This window comes from Lycorma delicatula, chromosome 5, assembly GCF_047948215.1.
Source record: "Lycorma delicatula isolate Av1 chromosome 5, ASM4794821v1, whole genome shotgun sequence".
Classification (NCBI taxonomy): Eukaryota; Metazoa; Arthropoda; class Insecta; order Hemiptera; family Fulgoridae; genus Lycorma; species Lycorma delicatula.
This window is the reverse complement of record NC_134459.1, coordinates 41,730,354-41,753,341: the sequence shown is the minus strand read 5'-3', so window position 1 is coordinate 41,753,341 and position 22,988 is coordinate 41,730,354. Positions and strand designations below refer to the sequence as shown.

The 22,988-nt window shown below is 29.6% G+C and overlaps 1 protein-coding gene across 3 annotated transcripts in view; it reads right to left on the bottom strand.

Annotated features, from left to right (window-relative positions):
* Yif1 (Yip1d-interacting factor 1) overlaps positions 1 to 22,988 on the bottom strand; it is a 36,112-nt gene that overhangs the window by 2,465 nt on the left and 10,659 nt on the right. The window contains exons 5-8 of one of the 3 annotated variants that reach the window (XM_075365970.1): positions 20,145 to 20,342; positions 8,770 to 8,863; positions 7,174 to 7,373; positions 947 to 4,523 (exon numbers count right to left, since the gene is read on the bottom strand). In XM_075365970.1, the coding sequence (XP_075222085.1) occupies positions 7,188 to 7,373; positions 8,770 to 8,863; positions 20,145 to 20,342 (478 nt within the window). In that variant the 3' untranslated portion in view covers positions 947 to 4,523; positions 7,174 to 7,187. Of the gene's footprint in view, positions 1 to 946; positions 7,374 to 8,769; positions 8,864 to 20,144; positions 20,343 to 22,988 lie in introns of those variants that run through there. The other 2 variants (XM_075365971.1, XM_075365969.1) reach the window with 2 other exon arrangements.

Genomic DNA, 22,988 nt, shown 5'->3' with positions numbered 1-22,988 from the left:
TGGGAAAAATTGTGCAGTCAGGCAACATTTGTTATACATAAAATAAATTGTTAGGTGATATACCGAAGTGAAATGGCTGATACTAGGTAGGGAATCTTGGAGAGATGCATCAAACCAGTCAAATGACTGAGGACAAAAAAAAGTCTGTTTTTCATTTAAACTTTTAATCATCAATATGACAAAAAATTATTATTTATCAAGGTTTAATAATTCTCAATATAGTTCTGTTTTGTAGTGTATTATAGAAAATATTAGAAATTAAATGTAATTTTATAAATGTTTTAACTGTCAATAAATGTATTTCTGTTAATACTTCGTGTTTGTTTGTTTATTACCCCTTCAACACTCCTGCAGAAAGCAGATAGGTAATGGGTTAAAATTTACAATTACTATTTTAAGGTGAAAGATAGAAGTATTTAACTGTTTATTAATAAGGTGTTATTTTACAATTAGAAAGGCTATATATATATATATATATATATATATATATATATATATATATACTGTGGTTCATTTCCCAAAATAACATGCTGAATCTCACAGCCAACAGGGTGTCCAGGAATTCGAGCAAACAAGTACATATCCAGATGTCTACACTAGAAAATCTGTTTTGTAAAATAAATGGATTTGTCTTCTGTTTATTATGACAAAGATCAAAACAGTAATTAGTTATATAACACATTAGTTAAACAGTAGCAGATTATTTTACCTCAAAAATGGCAAAAGGTGGTCAATCAAAAGTCACACATCTGGTTTAATAAACTTCATTTGAGATATAAACAAAAAAAAATATCTTTTTTTATTTTTGCATTAAAATATGTAATAACTTTTTCCCAACCGTACGTAGATATTAAGATTTTTACCTCTTAACTGTCATGAAAAATGAGAACCAAAAAATTAATGTAAGAGAGTTTCAATAGCGAAAAGGTGAAATAAATTTAAAAGATGAAACATTCAAAAATAATTTATTATATAATTTGTATTACTATTACTATGATTATTTCTAAGAATATTATTTTAAGATACTTTTTAAAGTAATATAAAAAAAACTTACAGTAGAAAATAGATTTTATACACATTACATCATTCATACTGCTTACAATATGTAACAATTATTTTAATTAATAATTTATTTGGAGAAACTTTCCGTTTTTTATCTTAATACATCACTGTCTCATCATCAAAAAAATGAATAAATAAATATAAATAAATTGTAAGATAATATTAATGGATAAGTAATTAAGCTACAAAGCAAAACATTAGAGGTACTTTAAAAGAAGATAAGTTATTAAAATACTGGAAAATAAAAATTGTAATAATAAATAATTTAACTAATAAAACATTTTAAACAATTAGATCAGTTTGTAATAAATATAATATGACAATCTGAAGAAATTCCAACTTAAACTAGACCAACATTTTTTAATTCTGAAACTGAATTCATGAAATTATAATCATAAGTCTGTTAAAAAAACCTTATAATTATATCAAACTATACAACAAACAAAGACAAATAAATAACACACTTGGTCGAAATCTTTATAACACATTTCTTATCACAGCATATTATTTTTAATTACAAAATTATATCAGTTTCATATGGACTGCTGTGGTTAATGCAATCTATGGCACCAAAAGTACTATGGTTTAAAAAAAAGTATACATATTAAAATGCACACTAAAAAAAAAAAAAGAAAATATTTTATATGGATCCACGAGCTACGGTTACAAATGTCTAGTGACACACGTATGGTTCAGTAATATAAACCAGTTGAGAGACTTAAACTGATCTGATCTTCATGGCACAGCAATATTTGGATTAAGTGAGAAAATTTCTAACATTTTCATATGTTATTTTACAATCATTATACATTTGATTCAATTTTTTTGTAGAGTAAAATATTGATACTACCAATAACTGATTTCAATACAGAAAAACAGAATAAAAAAATTTTAACTTTATGTTTCACGATAATAGTCAAAATATAAACAATTTTACATTCAAAACAATAACCAATAAATACAATTAATTAATTGTATGATATAATTTTGAGTGTCTTAGACTTTACTGATTGGGTATAAAAATCCATTAAAACATTCAGTGCACAGTTAGTCTATGTCTAGGGAATAATATAAATGTCAAGACAAAAATGCATGCTCTTGATTATATCCATCAACCTTAATACAACAGATTACAAAGGATAATTAAAAATAATTATTTCCCTGTTTTCATAGGCAGATATGTTCTAATTTCTCATGTTAATTATTATTTGTCTAATTTTATTTTAATTAGCCACAAAAAATATAATAAATGGTACTGATGTTAATTATTGCCTGCTGTTATTGTGAAACAAGCCTGAAACAGTTCTAATTTAAACTGGCCATGACTTAAATAATATCTTAGAATAAAAAATATCTAATTTTAAATTTATTAATTTTATTTTCACATTATTAAAGATCTTTTCCATTTACACAATAAATCGGACTGTAATACTGCGCACATGTGTAATTCTTTGCTTCAGCAGCACAATTTAGTTCATACATTTAAGTCACAGTACCAAACATGATAAATAATTGCATTTACTTTTTTCAAAAAAGAAACCATTTACACAGATTTGACGAAACAAACTTAAAAAATATCACAAAAAAATTGACACATTTACTATCAATAACATTTTTTAGTGTATGGGCAAATGAATTGATTATTTAAAGGAAATCAATATTCAGCTAGAAAAAGATTTTTAACTATGTTTATCAAAACCACATTTTAAAAACAGCAATCTACGAAGTTTTATATTACATGGCATTATAGCTTGTATCTAATTACTAGTATATTGCTAATATGAGCTATATGAAAGTATCAGCTGTAAACTTATTATTAGTTATGAGTACATATTGTTGTTTATGTAATGCAATGTACAATTTTTAAAAACCATTCAGGAAAGAAGATTTCTAAGGATAACAAAACATTTTTTGATGGATATACGGCAAAAAATAAAAACAATGATAAAATAAGAAATAAAGAATGATTTTGAAAATATGGACTGCAGAAAAGAACAAATAAAAAAAGGAAAAAATACTTCAAAGAATTTTTATAAAAATTATATTCTAGCTGTGGCAAAAATCTCTCAAAATGAAATAATGTAAATTTACAAGAGCAATGATAAAAAGTTACTGTTTTTAATAAGATGAAAGTTGTAGTTACACAATATTCATAACAGAAAAAATTTTCATTAAGGCTGGTAGACGATTCCAAAGGATCGTCAACAGAATGAATATGGAAATAAGTGCAGAGGTGAATGCAAATATTAGCCAATGGGTTTAATAAAAAAAAGAGTGTGTTTGTGTGTGTGAGTTACAGAGAGAAGTGTGGATACCCTCCTTTGCAACGATATATTAACCAAACATGTATAACAAGTAGATAGTTGTTATGAAAATTATCTACATCTATTATAAACAATAGACTTAACAGTTATCCCTTAAATAGTTATTTATCCCTTAAAGTAAAAAGAAAACTTACCTATAATTACAATCAAGTAAATTAAACTTAGAACTGTCACTTAAATAAGAGTTAAACTTTTCAATGTTGATATTTACCTGTCTGGATTTGATTATAAGTAAGTTGTATGCTTCTAATAATTCAAAATAAAATGCATTTTGTCAATATTTAGTTATATGTACATGTGCATAACCAAAAAGACTACTAATTATTATTTATCACTACTGTTTTTCATTGTTAGTAAAAAAAAAAGCAACATACCTAATAATTTCTCTGAATATTGCATTAATAATTGAAAAGTCAATGAACTAATGGGTGAAGATTATTTTTGTAATAAACAATTTTATTTTTTAGCAGAAGAATACGCCCCACCCCCAATGAACTTATTAAATAAGATACATATCTAGTTCATACTTGGACAACATATAAGATTATTCTTAATTTTTTTTAAGAAGATTCTCTCTATAATAAAATAAAAAGGATTGGATAGGATTAAATGACCTCTTTAAAACAAAATGCCACAAAAGAAATCCAATATAAGATATGAAAATTTTATTGAATAATATTATGATTGCTTATTAATTTATTTTAAAAACTTGTCAAACTTCTTCAAAAATATAAATCTCAACAAGTTATATATATATAATAGTATAGACTTTACAATAGATAATGTTACTGAAAATAGTTAACAACAAATAACTCGTAAGACAAAATGAGGTATGACATTCGTATTAATAGCCATTAAACTAATAAAACTTCAATTGTCACATTAACATATTTTAAATGTATTCAGAAAAAAATAATTTATATAAATTATAATAAATATATACATTTATATAAATTTATCCAACACTTCGGTTATCTTAAAAAAATAATTTATAATATTCTGTTTAAAATACTTCATTAAAAAAAATAAATCATAACTCGACAATACAATACAGAATAATTTCTAGCACCAATATTTAATTTCTTAAATATAAATTACATTAAGAGAGAGTAGTAAAAAGAACATATTCACATCATTCTGAAAAATAAAGTACTGATAATTAGTTGTAATGGAGGATAAACATATAAGAATTAATAAGAATACTAATAAATAAAAGTACACATTAAGATTACCTTTACTTTTTAAGATTAGGATAAATCTGATGATTTATTACACAAACACAAAAGGCAACTTATAATAAATTAATGGAATAAATAAACTGACCGTTATCAACATGCAATTTTAAGTAATAATTATTACTGGTCATTAAATGCTACATAAAAAAAAAGTAAAATAGAAATCAGGTTTTCAAACAAAAAAAGAAAACATGTACAAAATTACATATATTTCAATAACTAGGTACTAACGTGCAAAACATAGATTACAAAAATGATTTAGTTTGTATTCTTTAAGAAAGAAATAAGGTATTAAATAAAAGAAATACAATGGGCAGATGAAAACAATGCACTGATCACTTTTTAAAAATAAAACTTTTAAAATAACAGTACTAAACATGTTTTCTAAATATGGAAACAGCTAAGAGTAGACGGAGTAATAATAATTTTTTTTATGTTGAAAATCAACTATTTTTGCATTAAATGTGATTTTCCATCTTATTAGTACAGTTACTGAGGTCACTCTTCAATGGTTAACACTGTAATATTTCACCCAACAAAAATATAACACAATATCATTCATTATGCAGTTTACTGCATCTTAATATTCAGATCCTTTAGGAAAAATATTTTTCAGGCAAATAAAACATTTCTGATTGATAACAGATAGAGTTTATTAGTTATCAGTCGTTCAACCATCAAATGAAACAATTTTGTCTACACAACACTTTTGTAATTCATTTAAACTTGAAAATTATACTGATCCACATCAGTACAATCTATTTCATCAATCAGTCATGGTGGTAATGTCTAATCCATTGGCCAGTAATATTGCGTAAAGAATCATTCTATTACTTCTCTTGAATAGAACAGGATCGAGACCCTTATGAAGTTTTTGATTAGATATCACATAAAATATGTAATTAACCTTTACCACAAACACGATTGCAATTGAGAAAGATTTTTTTATGAAATAAGAAATGTGTGGGAAAAGAAACTAATGCTTGGTGACAGTGAATGTCTATTACTTCTGACATATCCAATACTGAAAAGGTTGTTTGGACAGATAGGTGTGATAGCACTGCATAATATTATACATGTTACAAATTAGAAGGGTTGGGGAAAACTGCAAATGAAATATTTACGTTTATGAAAGTGTATGCGAGATGAGTTTCTTATGTTCTTATACTGTAGTACAAGATAAAAATGATTTGCAGTTACAACACAATTTCTTCAACTTTTTCAAAGAAAAGGCAATTTTTAAACTCTAATGTAACCTTCAATAGAAAGTGAATATTTTACTCAGGAAAAGAGAGCAAGTAAGTAGTACTCTAAAAACACTCTGGAAAAATAAGTCAAACTGCTGCTTTAAGAACACAACTCTTATCTGGTAAAATTGGTTATTTGGTCTTATCAACATTTAGATCTGACTCGATTTGATTTTTAATAATCTAGACCAAGAAAAAAATTTTTTAGGATGTAAACTATTCAATAATGAGCTGTACAGAACTGGTATGATAAATTAGTGAAAGGGATCTTTCTAACTATAATTAAGAAACTTAACAATGTTGGAACAATATCAGTGCAATCAACAGGGAGTAATTTATAAAGTTATAGCCAATACATTTTAATATGCTGTGATGGAATGATGAAAACAAACTCTTGGTTATATATGATCTGCTCTAAAGTAGTTAAAGGGTGACTTAATTCCTGAGAACATTGTGTAACTCAGAAGTGAAAAAATTACTGAAACACAACCTTATGAAAATAGAATTAAAAATGTATATGTACCTAAAATAATGTTCTAATTTAATGTAGGAAGAAGCTTGAATCACTTAATTATTGAACAACAATTGAGCAGTTTCCAAATTATTCAACCTTAACAATGATGAAATTTACTATATTAAAATATACTTCAAACTATATTAAGTATAGGATTTAATAATTCTTTGTTAACTGTCACACAATTTTTGGATCCTTAGGGCCACAGCTCATATTAAAAAACGGTAAAACCTCCCCTAAGTGTAGGATTTTCTATCAAACAGAAAATTCATTAAAAAAAAAAAAACAGACAACTGGAAATACCTACATAAAATGTACATATTTCTAACATATTCATAAATGTTTACACTTGTCGAAAAAGTAGTATTATGATAAAACACAAACACTTCTTTTACAAAAGGTGTCTAACAACTAAAGTAAATCAAACACAACTGGATTCTAAAATCTCATAAAATGACATTATGTTTCTCTTATCTGAACTGAAAGTAATTCCAGATGTATAACAAACTTATTACTGCAGGAACTTACATCTTTTTCACATGCATTATCCAAATGACTTCAGTTTTTTTTTGTGTTCATCAAATAAAAGGAGTATAATGTTAAAAAGAGAGAATAAATCGCAAAAATGCCAAATCACATAAACATTTAATCTGGATAAAAAAAAAACAAATTATGACTTGTAACCTACAAGGAAATATATAAAACAATACAATTACCTATTCAACAAGAAATTTAGAGGGTAAATGATTTGATTATACATTAAAAAAAAAAAAAAACAGTATAAAATTTACACTATTTTGATTTGTTAGGATGTTAGATGTGATGACAACCACCACATAAGTAAAGGCTGAATTCCTGCCACGGACACAAGGAAATACAGTCGTCGCTTATGGCCAATCGCTCTATTATCAACTGCAGGTGCGTAACTAGCTGGGCTAGGCTGTTGCACTGATTCAATATCTGCTAAAACTTGCCATTTTAATGTTCTCATCTGAAAATAAAATTACACAAAATAATTTAATAAAAATGTAAATTAAAACAATTAACTGCTAAATACAGTAGATGAATTAATATCATTATGAAAAATATTATTTTTTGGAAAGATCAGATGTTATTCCCAACAGTTTTTAGCTATATAATTAAAAAAAAAATTGTGAATGTTTTTAAATTAGTTTTTTTGTATAACTGAATTTTAATAAAAGCTGCCAAACTCTAAACATGTTGGTCATTAAGCATTCTTTCACATACGTGCACAACACACTAAGCGTCATTTTATGAATTAGTTTTTCATGTGATTGAATTTTGATGTGACCTACCCATGAAAAGCCATGGCAGCCAGCCATGGTCATCACTGGCAAGCATTCTTTTGCTAATGCATTTAATCCAACTTTTAGATAACAGGATTTATAAAAAAATCTTAATTTTCTCTTGCTACTGTTTTTAACTTAATATGATTTTATATGGAAAAAAAATGCTAAAAATATGTTATATTATTTAATCTTTTTTATTGGGCTCTCATAATTTGGATGTGCTTCAGTTAATGATTTTTCCAGTTACTGACATTTTTCAAGTAATCAATTTACTTTTTAAACTCTTCTTTTGAAAGCTTCTAAAAGTTGCTCAATGATGGGGAGTATCTGGGTAGATTCACTTTGTCAAGTTTGAGGAATTTTACATAGTTAAAATGAAACTGAACAACTTATAAACAAAAACTATGATAATTAGTAGACAACTATTAAAACATAACATATCAAGATTTAGAGATTTTCCATTAGCACAGGTAACTGAGTTCTGGTACCTTGGAACATTATGAAATTAAGGAAGAATTAATTGGCAGAATTGCTGCTAATGGTTGTCATTTAATGAACTTAAAAGTAGTTTCATTAGAGAGAGAGATTTAGAGAAATAATCAAATTACAAGTATGTATATAACCAATACTTATTTATGAATGTGAATCTTTGATTCTCAAATAAGACAACATAGTAGAGTCTAGGCCATAGAGATGTGCTATCTGTGATTTCAATAAAAAATAAAATATGAAACCAGAACACAAGGAGAGGCTTAGATGTTGAAAAGATAAAATATTAAATCAAGAAAACACAACTGTGGTGGTTTGGACCCTTGCACAGAATAGAAAAGAGTATGCTTCCCAGCTTGTGATATGACGCCAAATATAAAAGGGGGAATCAAAGGGAGGAATCTGAAAAGGAAATGGCAAGATATTGAAGGGAAAGGGTGAAGAATGGAGACAAGGAGGAGAATTGTTAAGAAAAGATACACGGAAAACCCTGATACCTCTACACCTAGTTGGAAGAGAAACCAACTAAATATGCAAGCTGATTTAAATATATCTAATAAAACACAATTTTGAATAAAGAAAACTTACCAAGAAGAAGGCTAATGCTAAACTGGAATAGGCAAGCGCAAAGTAATAACCAGTTTTAAGAAATATTAGATTAACAAGTACTGCAAATATAATCCTGTAAAAATAGAAAAACAATATTATGACAAATACATTTTAATAATACAACAACTGAAAAAAATGTATCCAATAATCTGACAAAAAAATGGTCTGATTAATCGGATAATAAATCTGGAATTATAAAAATGGATGTATGTAATTTTTGTCCACTGGTTCCAAGAAATGGAATGACTTATTTTGATGTAAGCATCATATGAAAATGAGTTGTTCCAATTATCCACCAGTTAAATTAAAAAAAAAAAAAATTAACAAAAATTTACGATGATAATAATAAGTTTAATAGGTTTTGGGAATAGACTCAGTATCTATCAATTCTGAACTCTACTTTATACAATAATTCAATACCTTACCACCAGGAATTTAGCTCTGGTACAAAGTTGCCTCCTAAATTAAAGGTAAAATTAAAAAAAGAAACAATATTATTCCAATTAGTATGTGATTTTATGTAAAAGGTATGCAAAATATATAAATTAAAAAAAAATCTGCCAATGAATTGTAAAACTTTTCTGGCTATGCTGATCAAGTTATAAAACAATTTATTTTTGAAATTATATGCAATCAATCATTTTAAGCTACTTGGAGGCTTTTTTAATTAAAATATTCACTAAATATGATTTTAAATAAATTAAAATTTAAAAATTTTTCTTTTTTTTTAAAGTTTGGGAGCTCCCGCATCAGTGGACGGGTGTTAAGTTACTTTTGTCACTATTTAACAACTATTGTTTTGAGGGTAAAAAATTTTAAATTGCAAACATATTTTTTATTTTGGAGGCCCCCATACTTAAGGAGAAACATTTGGGAAAAATTAATTTTTAACAAAATAATCCTTAGTGGTAATAATTTAAAAAACTACTATTTAAAGAGGTTTAAAAAAAATCTGATGACACACCACATGACTTCCTTGTATGGCTATTAAAATTACATATACACATTTTTTTTAAATGAAAAGTACATAAAATCTCATTTTATTAATAATTTATGATATTTTTCATATTTTTTCTTTTTTTATTATTTATTGTATTATTATTTATCGTATATTTTTTTTTACAATCAGAGGTTAATAATTATCAATACATCAATTTATTTAAATTAAAAAAAAATAAATAATAAAAAAAAGGAGATTAAGTCTGATTTGAACTGATGTGCCTTGTTCCTCAAGATCCAAATATTTCGTTAATTAAAATTTAATCTGGCTATAACTCTGGAAACAATGAAAATAAGTACTACTTACAATATATCATTGAAAATCTCTCAGTGAGGGCTTATTACTGCAGTTAGGAATAAGTCCAAAATCCAAATTTTTTTGGATTTTGGGTACTTCTGGACTCTTTTGGTTTATTCGATTGCAATCAAAAGAGCAGGTATACAACTAGGTGTTATAATAGTCCTAAATCCAAAATTTCAACATCCTACAGCTAATCGTTTTTGATTTATGGGAGACATATGTATGTACATACATACATACATACGTCATGCTGAAATTAATCAAAATGGATATTTCTATTTAAATCTGAAAACCAAAATCTTTCACAATCAAAATACTTCCTTTACTTTGTACAAGGAAGTAAAAATACAAATTAATATTTTTTAGGAAGGAAGTGAACATTTTTGGTTTTTTTTTAAAGAAATACTTACCAGCATATAATAACTACCAAAAAATAAAAATAAATTTAAAAAAAGTATTTGTTACCACAGACCACTGGAGTGGGACTGGCTAAAGATTTTTAGTGGTTTGAAGGCCTATTAATATAGAAAATATAGAAGCATAAAACTCCCATTAAATCCTTTTCTGAAGCAAGATAGGGGAAACGAGGAAAAAATGAAATAAAATTTTTGGTAGTTTGTAATTTTGATAAAAATAATTCTAGTAAGAAAAATCTTTGCCCCAGTAAAGATCTAAAATTTAAATTAAACAAAAACAACTAAAACACCCCCACTCCTTTTTCCAATTTTTGTAAAAATTTAATACATTCTTCCTCCCCAAGGTAGTACCTGTCTACCAAGTTTGAAGAAGATTGACCAATGGGGTCCAGAGTTTTAAGATCAAACATAAGTTGTAATCATGCATACATACACGTAAACATCTATCTGATAAAAATAAATTTTTGGACTTAGGAGCATTGGAATAAAAGACTTTTTTTACAGATTTACAATTTATTTAAATCTATTTTTTTTTTGATACATTTTTTAAGTTTCCTTAACGCACAAAACAAAAAAAAAGGAAAAATTTTTTTACAATTTTTTTACCAATCTATATACTTACTATTATAGCTATAGTGGTATACATCTCTATAGCCAGTAAAGTAAAAATAATAAAAAAATAAAATAAATAAATATATAAATTAGTAATTCATCACAATACAGATACACAAGAGAATTAGCAATATGAGTAAGAGATGCAAAATATAATATTGCCATGTGCTCAATCAAATAAGGAACTTCCAACCACCTGCACCTTTCTTTCATAGACTCTACAAATTATGTAACCTGGGAAGTTCATTGATGCAAGCTTGTGTGATATCCTCGCTTTATAGTTTAGGTTTTTCAGAGAACTTTCATTGATAGAATGAAATAAATTTCTCATTTCTATTTGGAAGCTAAAGTGAAAAGTTTATTTTTATATAAAAGAATTTCAAGAATCTTGGTTACATAAAAATAGTTACTACTGTATCTTATGAAATATTTTATTACATTTAATTTTAATTATGATATCAAATTAAGGTTCTGTAAAATATTTTGTCAGGTACAGGTTTTCTGCAATTCTGGTCACAGCCGATGAAATTTATTCGACATGCCGTATTTTAAAATCAAACTTTTGACTTACAAAATCAGAATTTATCAAAAATAGATATTGCTTCAAATATATGATCACAAAATATATTTAAATACACAGGATACATCACGAAGTTCTCCCAGAACATTCATAACCTATTTTAATCGAAAATAATGGAAAAGTTCATAAAAACATATATCCTAAAATATTTCATTTGTGAGTTAGGGCAAGTGAAAGATTTTGCTTGGATTCAGCTACCCTGGTGAAATGAGACTGAACTGAAATTTTTAAGATATTAATTAAAGGGCAAAATGAGTGATTTCTTATAGTTTTTGATCTGAAAAATTGAATTAAATACAGGGTGTTTCAAAGAAACGGGAAATTTTGAAAGTTGTGTTGGTAGCCGTGGGCGATTGGTACCACTTGATAAGTGGCGCCAGCCTCTCTAACCTAACCTGCCATTTAGTTGTCATGGATCCTTGGAGTGGTGCGCAACGTGCATTTGCTATCAAAGCGTTTTACAAAAACAATGACAGTGTGGAGGGAGTGCGTAGAGAATTTCGCCGTCATTTTAATCTGGGACGGCACGACCGTGTTCCATCAGCACATGCAATTAGTACATGGATATCTTATTTTGAGGAAACTGGTTCGGCAATGAAAAAGAAACCTCCAGGCCATGAGCGAACCGTCCGTACACCACAGAATGTTCAAGCTTTACAAGATGCTGTCACACGAAGTCCACATCGGTCAATCCGTTGTCTCTCAGCATCTTTAAAATTGCATAAATCAAGTGTTCGAAGAATGTTAGTGAAGGACTTGCAATTCCATCCGTACAAGTTGCAGATCGTCCAGGAACTGAAACCGAACGATGCAGTTGTGCGAGCACAATTCTGTAATGTAATGCTTCAGAAGATAAATGATAACGAAGAGTTTGTTCACAAACTGTGGATGTCAGATGAAGCGCATTTCCACCTCAGTGGATTTGTTAACAAGCAAAATTTCAGATACTGGGCACAAGAAAATTCTACGCAGCTACACCAGCGTCCATTGCACAGCCAGAAAGTGACCGTGTGGTGTGCTATGTCATCTTACGGTGTTATAGGCCCTTATTTTTTGAGGATGAAAACGGTCTTGCGATTACAGTGATGTCGGCTCGTTACGTAGCCGTGCTTGAAACCTTTGTTGTGGAACAACAAAAGAGATTTCCACAGATTCTTAACACAGACTGGTTTCAACAAGACGAAGCAACGTCACATACTGCACGAATATCGATGGCAGCTGTACGCCGATTGTTTGGACAACGTGTCATTTCACGAAATGGTGACATTAGATGGCCTCCCAGATCGCCTGATCTCTCAGCTTGCGATTACTTTTTGTGGGGTCACCTTAAAAGCAAAGTGTTCCACAGTAGACCTAATACAACGGAAGAACTGAAGGCAAAGATCCGAGAAGCAATTGCGGAAATTCCAGTTGAGATGTTACTTCAAACCATGAACAACTTAATGAAGAGACTTCGTGAGTGTTTACATAGAAGAGGAGGTCACCTGCAAGATGTCATCTTTAAAAAATAAACTAAAATGTATGTATCCTAAAATGGCAAAATTTTTACAATTACATGAAATAAAATTCATTTTCTAAAAATAAATTTTCATTAACGTTATTTAATTTGTAAAATTTCCCGTTTCTTTGAATCACCCTGAAAAGTTCCCAGAACCATATCTGCAGTAATTTTTGAGAAATCTTGGGTAGAAACCTATAAATTGGGGTAAAAAAACCCTGTTTTTATGTTTGATGTACAATAACTTTGTTAAATGAGTAATAAACACATAAAACCTTTAAACAAAATTTGTAGAGAATTTGATTCTGAACAAAATAGTGTAAGATAGGTTGAATAAAACATATAAAAATACAATTTTATATAGAAACTGTACACTACTACATTTATTAGAAAAAAAAAACTTATTTACTTATTTAGTGTAACTAAAAATCATCACCTTTTTTTGTGATGTGAAGAATTTGTAAAAACAAAATTTACTGTTAAAAAATTAAAAAAAAAATGGAAATTACACAATTGTAAAATAAAAATTTGACAAATACAATAAATTATTTAAAAAATTATTATTTCAAAGTTGGCAATAAAATAACAACAGCTGATTAACAATGTACAATATTGTATTAGTGTTTAAATCATTCTGTAAGGTACATTAAGTATATCTGGTACTGTGAACTGTATTGTTGTTGGCAAAGATTTTTTGTGAATTTTAGTTTGATTGTGATTGGTTTGGCATTAAACTAATGCCATACTTATTTACAACATAGGGAAATGCTGATATGATACTCATTCTGGGTGTGTGCAATGGTAATGCTACAGCATTATTTATAATTTTATATTCTTATTTCATATAAATAGATATGTATATATGTATACGTATACAAACATATTTATATATACTTATATATTCTTATTAAATCATATATTTATTTTATATTCTACTGCAGCAGAATATATATGAAATGTGTCTTACTACATGGATTGGAGTTTCACATTTGATGGTTTGGAAGACACTTAAACAAAACTAGTTTTATTCTTATCATAAATAGTCGGTTCAACATCTACACCCTGGAGAAGGTCCGCTTCGCTTGGAGTTGTGTAACTGGTGGAATAGAAATTAACAACTCTATAAGTATATTTTGTTTACCAACGAGGCAAATTTCACTTGAGATGACGTCAATAACTTATGCAGTAAGCATAGATGGGCAAATTCTCATGAAACGGTGGAAGGCAATTTTCAACTAACATCAATCTATGGTGCAGTCCTCTTTACAACGAGCTGTTTGGATTTTTCTTATTACCTGGCTGCTTAAATGCTGAGGTCTAGTTATACTTTCTTCCAGAATTGCTTAAGCTGTCTAGACGAATACTTTGCATCTCGGTGCTAGTACCGAGATGCAAAGTATTCGTCTAGACCAATGGCGCATCTCTCCTCTTCTCTTGTGCTGTTTCCACTTACTTAAATCATCATTTCCTTGAGAAATGGATTGATCATGGAGGTATACAATTGCCTGATCTAACACCTTTAGATTTTTTGTGTCTGGGGACAGATGAAAAATACTGTATTCAAAACAAAAATACATTCTTGTGAGGAATTAATTGTTTGCATCACGGATGTGGTTGAACAACTTAAGGAAAGCCCTGGAGTACAAAAGTAGTACAGAAGCATGTCAAGAAATGTACTGAAAATGGCGAACTTATTTTTGAACATTTATTATAAACCGGTATGTATAGTGCACTTTGGTCTAATGTACTGTTTCTAAATAAAATTCAAGTTTTTCTAACATTTCTTTGTTTCATTCAACTTAGTCCCATGTGTTTTGTTCCTTGTCAAGCATATGAGGAGAGGTGAGAGGGTTTCTTATTGTTTTCCATGAGTAACATAACATCACATAATGGCATGCTGAACCTACTGAGAAACACAGATGTTCAATCCTACATGTGATACCTTCACTCTGTTCACCACATAGAATGGTTCTATATAAAAAAAATTATTAATTTAAGAGAAATCAACTCTACAATGCAACTCTGCAATGTCCCTTGTGTCATGTCTCAGATAGTTTTCATTTACAGGTCTAAGATAGGTTGGGACAATGTAAATGGATCAATTGTTCCACTCCGTCTGCCAAAACCAAAGCATTATATACTGATGAGTGTAATGCACTATGTATACTGTATTCAGTTACCTTTAGAGTGAAGAATAAACATATGTTTGTGATTGGGTCATATTTCTGCTGAGTTACATCAGCAGTGCAGATTCACAACGCGGCCATATCTACATACAACACAATAATCATTACTCATATTAGTCGCCATATAATTAATTAGTCATATAGAACCCATGTAATCAAATGTTTATAAATTTATAATATTTTGTCTTTCAGTTCTATTGCCTCTTCTATGAATCATGAGACCTTGCCGTTGGTGAGGGGGCTTGAGTGCTCAAGGATACAGAGTAGCTGGACTGAAGGTGCAACCATATCGGAGAGGTATCTGTTGAGAGCCAGACTAAGGAATGATTCCTGAAAGAGGGCAGCAGCTCTTTCAGTAGTTGTTAAGGGGGTGAGTCAGAATGACTTAAACGGCCATATCAACATCACTCAGTCCTCAGAGTACTGCGCAGCTGAAAGCAATGGAAAACTACAGCTGCTTTTTTCCAAGAAAATGTGGCTCTCTGCATTTTCATATAGCAATGATGGAGGCGCCTTCCTTGGTAAAATATTCCGGAGGTAAACTAGTCCCTCCGTTCGGATCTCACGAGTCGGAGTGTGGAATGTTAGAAGTTTAAAAAAGGTTGGTAGGCTAGAAAATTTAAAAAGGGAAATGGATAGGATAAATGTGGATGTAGTAGGAATTAGTGAGGTTCGGTAGGAAGAGGAAGGCGACTTTTGGTCAGGTGATTTTAGAATAATTAATTCAGCTTCAAATAATGGGCAGGCAGGAGTAGGTTTCTTAATGAACAAGAAGATAGGGAAGAGAATAGAGTATTTCAAAACGCATAGCGATAGAATCATTGTAATAAGGATAAAATCAAAACCTAAACCGACAACGATTGTTAATGTCTATATGCCTACAAGCACCCATGATGATGATGAGGTAGAGTGTGTATACGAAGAGATTGATGAAGCAATTAAACATGTAAAAGGAGATGCAAATTTAATAGTAGTTGGAGATATGAATGCAAGCATTGGAAAAGGCAAGGAAGGAAATATAGTGGGTGAATACGGGCTGGGCAAAAGGAATGAAAGAGGGGACCGACTTATAGAGTTTTGCACGAAGTATAATTTAGTAATTGCCAACACCCAATTTAAAAATCATAATAGAAGAATATACACTTGGAAAAAGCCAGGCGACACTGCAAGGTATCAGATAGATTATATCATTGTTAAGCAAAGATTTAGAAATCAACTCGTTGACTGCAAAACTTACCCTGGAGCAGACATTGATAGTAACCATAATTTGGTGATAATGAAATGTAGATTGGGGTTTAAAAGCCTGAAGAAAAGGTGTCAGATGAATCGGTGGAATTTAGAGAAGCTTGAGGAAGAGGAGGTAAAGAAGATTTTTGAGGAGGACATCGCAAGAGGTATGAGTAAAAAAGATAAGGTAAAAATGTAGAAGAAGAATGGGAGAATGTTAAAAAGGAAATTCTTAAATCAGCAGAAGCAAACTTAGGCGGAATAAAGAGAATGGCAGAAAACCTTGGGTTTCAGACGATATATTGCAGCTGATGGATGAACGTAGAAAATATAAGAATGCTAGTGATGAAGAAAGTAAAAGGAACTATCGGCAATTAAGAAATGCTATAAACAGGAAGTGCAAACTGGCGAAAGAAGAGTGGATTAAAGAAAAGTGTTCAGAAGTGGAAAGAGAAATGAACATTGGTAAAATAGACGGAGCATACAGGAAAGTTAAGGAAAATTTTGGGGTACATAAATTAAAATCTAATAATGTGTTAAACAAAGATGGTACACCAATATATAATACGAAAGGTAAAGTCGATAGATGGGTGGAATATATTGAAGAGTTATACAGAGGAAATGAATTAGAAAATAGTGTTATAGAGGAAGAAGAGGAAGTTGAGGATGAAATTGGAGAAACAATACTGAGATCTGAATTTAAGAAAGCATTAAAAGATTTAAATGGCAGAAAGGCTCCTGGAATAGACGGAATACCTGTAGAATTACTGCGCAGTGCAGGTGAGGAAGCGATTGATAGATTATACAAACTGGTGTGTAATATTTATGAAAAAGGGGAATTTCCGTCAGATATAAAAAAAAATGTGTTATAGCCATGATACCAAAGAAAGCAGGGGCAGATAAATGTGAAGAATACAGAACAATTAGTTTAACTAGTCATGCATCAAAAATCTTAACTAGAATTCTATACAGAAGAATTGAGAGGAGAGTGGAAGAAGTGTTAGGAGAAGACCAATTTGGTTTCAGGAAAAGTATAGGGACAAGGGAAGCAATTTTAGGCCTCAGATTAATAGTAGAAGGAAGATTAAAGAAAAACAAACCGACATACTTGGCGTTTATAGACCTAGAAAAGGCATTCGAGTAGACTGGAATAAAACGTTCAGCATTTTAAAAAATTAGGGTTCAAATACAGAGATAGAAGAACAATTGCTAACATGTACAGGAACCAAACAGCAACAGTAACAATTGAAGAACATAAGAAAGAAGCCGTAATAAGAAAGGGAGTCCGACAAGGATGTTCCCTATCTCTGTTACTTTTTAATCTTTACATGGAACTAGCAGTTAATGATGTTAAAGAACAATTTACATTCGGAGTAACAGTACAAGGTGAAAAGATAAAGATGGTACGATTTGCTGATGATATAATAATTCTAGCCGAGAGTAAAAAGGATTTAGAAGAAACAATGAACGGCATAGATGAAGTCCTACGCAAGAACTATTGAATGAAAATAAACAAGAACAAAACAAAAGTAATGAAATGTAGTAGAAATAACAAAGATGGACCACTGAATGTGAAAATAGGAGGAGAAAAGATTACGGAGGTAGAAGAATTTTGTTATTTGGGAAGTAGAATTACTAAAGATGGACGAAGCAGGAGCGATATAAAATGCCGAATAGCACAAGCAAAACGAGCCTTCAGTAAGAAATATAATTTGTTTACATCAAAAATTAATTTAAATGTCAGGAAAAGATTTTTGAAAGTATATGTTTGGAGCGTCGCTTTATATGGAAGTGAAACTTGGACAATCTGAGAAGAAAAGATTAGAAGCTTTTGAAATGTGGTGCTATAGGAGAATGTTAAAATCAGATGGGTGGATAAAGTGATAAATGAAGAGGTATTGCGGTAAATAGATGAAGAAAGAAGCATTTGGAAAAATATAGTTATAAGAAGAGACAGACTTATAGGCCACATACTAAAGCATCCTGGAATAGTTGCTTTAATATTGGAAGGACAGGTAGAAGGAAGAAATTGTGTAGGCAGGCCACGTTTGGAAAATGTAAAACAAATTGTTAGGGATGTAGGATGTAGAGGGTATACTGAAATGAAACGACTAACACTAGATAGGGAATCTTGGAGAGCTGCATCAAACCAGTCAAATGACTGAAGACAAAAAAAAAAAACAGTTCTATTAAAAGTCTTAATTTTTTTATATGATCAATCTTTTTGTGTTTCTGCTACTTATTTATTTACTCTAATGCTATTTAAAGATAATATACTGGTAATGCAATTTTTTTAAGTTTACTAGAATGTGCAACATTCATATCCCCTCTGAAAAAAAGGCCGTGAAAAAAGCCCTTAAGATGTGAAAAGCCCGAAGAAAACAAAACCCTGGAGGTCAACTGAAGAAAAAATTAATAATTTTGATAAAAAGGTGATTTGTAAAAGAGTAAATTTTATTTATTGAGAAATGGATTAGCAATGTGTTACTTCCTCTGGAAAATAATTCGGATAATTTTCATTGTCTTGGACAATGCCCCTTATCATTCATGTAAAAAGGAAAAAATTTGAGCTATGCCTTGGAAAAAGAATGATATCAAAATGTGGCTTAGTTCTAAAGGAGTGATTTTTGAAGAGGATAAACTTGTCTGATTAGTGCTAAGGTTTTCGCATACTATAAGTAATTTTAATATGTATAAAATTGATTAGTTAAGAAGATCCAGTGGCAAAACCGTGCTTTGATTACCTCTCTATCACTGTGTACTCAATCCAACAGAGTTAATTTGGGAACAAATCAAAAGTTACATAGCATCAGAAAATACTGGTTTTAAAATATCTGATGTTAAAAATTTATGCTTAAAAGCAATTGATAAAACAGGCCAGCCGGAATGGAAAAACTGTATAAAACATGAAATCAATACTATTGAACCAAATTATTGGGAATTGGATAATATAATAGAAAACAAAATTGAGCTTCTCCTTGTATCTTTTAATACTGACAGCACTACCAATTTTTTGCAATCAGATGACAATAACTGAATTGAATTTATTATTTGTTTATTATCATAGAAATTTAATCAAGATATTAATAAAATTTTACTGTTTGTGGACGATTGATAATTTCATAATTCTTAAAAACTCAAATAAAATGTCTTAATTTATTTAAATTTAAAATATAAATAATAATTAAAAATATAATAACATATGGTTACTGAATATTAATGTCACACAGTTTCCTTTATTTACATCAGGATTTATAGGAGATGCTTGTGAACAGGCCACCTGAATATATGTATGTGCAGTTTGTTTACTTGAACTCTATAAGCTAACTGAATACGATATAAAAATGGTCCACCTATTTGGCAGGATCTAACAATGAATGATATTCATCTTTGGAAATGATCTAACAATGAAGGATATTCTAACATATGGTGCATTTGAAAGAAAAGTGCTTTCCTTTACAAAACAGTCAAATAGTATTTCCAGTTCACCTCAACAATTGAAAAAAGAGACATAGTTTAATATAAAAACACTTACCCAACAAATTTGTAACCGGCAAATGCTAATAGATCTAAAGTCTTTAGGTTTGTTTGTATATTTGTAATATATAAAGTAACTAATTCAATAAGTATTTCTGCTATTGTCCATGCTAATGCTGAGCTTGCTTGTATACCAAGGAATTCTGGTGTGAATCTATTCTGCACACCCAAAACTAAACCAGCAACCAAAACATACCTAAAAAATAAAAATAATGGCAGACAAAAATTATATAATTATTGATTGATATGTCATTACAAGATTCAATAATTTAAATTTTTTTATTTTGAGTTTAGATTACCTGGAAATAATAAGCAAAATTAAAATTCTCAAACCAACTGCCAACTGTAACTGGTAAAATTAAAATGTACTATGTCTCACCTGCTATGTCATTTATCAGGTCAAGGGCACAGAGTGAATCACTGCTAGTAATTTTATCCCTCTAACCACAATTCCCATTGTTTTGCAGCTGCCTTGTTATTAAGATGAAGTTTAAAGCTGATGTTCCTTCTGGAAACCTTGCTGATCCTTTCCTGTTTTTATTTTCATTTTTCTATTTATCTTTTTTCTTGAGAATCATCTCAAATAACATTTCCGAATCTATAGTTAAGATTCCTATGTATATTTTACATTTCTTCAAAACAATCTTTCTTAAAAACAGGAATTACTGCATATTATTATTCAATCCTCCAGAATTTTCTCCAGTCCCGAAGCCAATCCTATGGATTCTTCCAATACTCCAATCAGTGTTATTAAATTCATTATTGTCCCTCAATAATCCTTCTCATTAAATAAAATCTTCAATCACAGCTAAAGCCCAAATATCACTTGAAGAAGTAGCCCTAAACCTTTATCTGAATTTTTTTAGATAGATTTCATAAGAAAGCTACCTATCTGTAATGGGTACCATGATTTGACTTTCAGAAAATTTTGACATATCTTCGCATTTCACATCCCTTAGACCCCACCTAAAACCACCATCTGCTCAAAAATTTATATATACACACACACGCACACAAATATATATATTTCACTTTCTTGTGGTCACGATAACTGCTGTAATTTTTTACCAATCACTTTCAAATTTTTCCTTAAAAATAACTCGTCTGAAAATTTCAGTCGAGTTTGTTGACGGCCAAAATCGGATCATGGTAATGGAAATGAGGGTGCTTTTTCGAAAAAGGCAAAATATTGCTATAAATTTCTTAAGTAAAATATCAAATTCATTTAAAGTTCCTACTATTTTTTTGGATAAGGGCCTAAAACTTATATAAGTAAAGTTTTATTATATCACCAACCACTGTCCCAGGGGGTGAAAAAAAAGGGTTTCGAAGACCAAAAAAAATCATACCTCCCTTAATAGGCACAGTATCGAATTGTTTTAAAGTGGTTGTTAGTACTCTAAACATTACCTAAAACTCTTGTCTGAAATAATTTTTGATATGACCAACCACTATGGCAAGGGATAACCAAAGTGTTGCTAGAATTGTAAGAAGATGGAGCTCCTTGTATGCTAAACATAAAACTTTTTTAACAAGCAACCATTATCATATTGAGTAAATTTGAAGTTTTTCTTAACTTTAGGGTGGAATTTTTTTTTATCCCCTATTTAGCACTGGTGAAATCTATCTCTGCCTTCCAGCATGCCAAAAGGGATTTTTTTTTTGTATATCTACTCACCACATAAACATGAATGAAATTTGCAGAGAAGTACAAAATGGAAAATTGCCAAACCTGACCTGGATTTGAACCAAGGATTTTCTGACAGAAGCTGAGACACAACCACTCTATTAGTGTATAATAATACAGAGTACTCAGGAGGGCAGACACCATCTGTGAGCCTTTTATTCTTAGAAGAGGCTCAAACAGTATCCAATCACAGTTTCTTACTATCAGCACTGTAGCATTTTATACAGTTATCCTTTAGCTCACTAAGATCCATCACTATTGTTTGTGACAACAACTATTTTGGTAAAAAACTTGCCCATATTTGGAAAGCTTTAAAAATCTAAAAGTTTATGACATACCCTGTCTACCATATGGATTTACTTGTATAATATAATAAGTTTTTTAATAAATTATATCATTAATTAAAATAATTGTAGCTGATTTATTTATTGACTCACTATAGAACAAACCTATGTTCAGTGCATTTATTCATATAAAATATATAATTCATAGTTATATACTGAAAGAAATATCAAATACAAATAAAAACAAAGGAATAATATGCAATAACGTGATCATAAAGTAATACATAAATCATACAAAGATAAATTAATGCAAATAGAATACAAAATATATATTTCCTTAGGCAGAGAAAACAGACATGAATCCTTTCTTATATAATTGTAACACTTTCAATGGATTATTATTTTTATTAATGGAGCTCCATATAACTGAATTAAATTCAAGGTGTGCTCTAATATCAAACAAGCACAAATAATTTCATATCAGAAATAGAAGAAAGTCAAACTCTCCATTATAACCACTAATATCAATAATAAAAATTACAAACAACAAAGGACTGAAATTAGTACCGTGAGGTACATCTGAAAAAAAAAAGGATTTTTTTTTATTACTGTTTGAAGCCTACATATTTAACGCATTGAATTTGCTCTTACTACTTTAATTTCTGTAAAAATATAACGTATTCCACTTTGTCAACAAATTTAGAAAAATCTGTATAAACCACACCAACCTTTCTTTTTCCTGTTTAGCCTCCGGTAATTACTATTCAGATAATACTTCAGAAGATGAATGAGGATGATATGTATGAGTGTAAATGAAGTGGTGTCTTGAACAGTCTCAGTTCGACCATTTCTGAGATGTGTGGTTAATTGA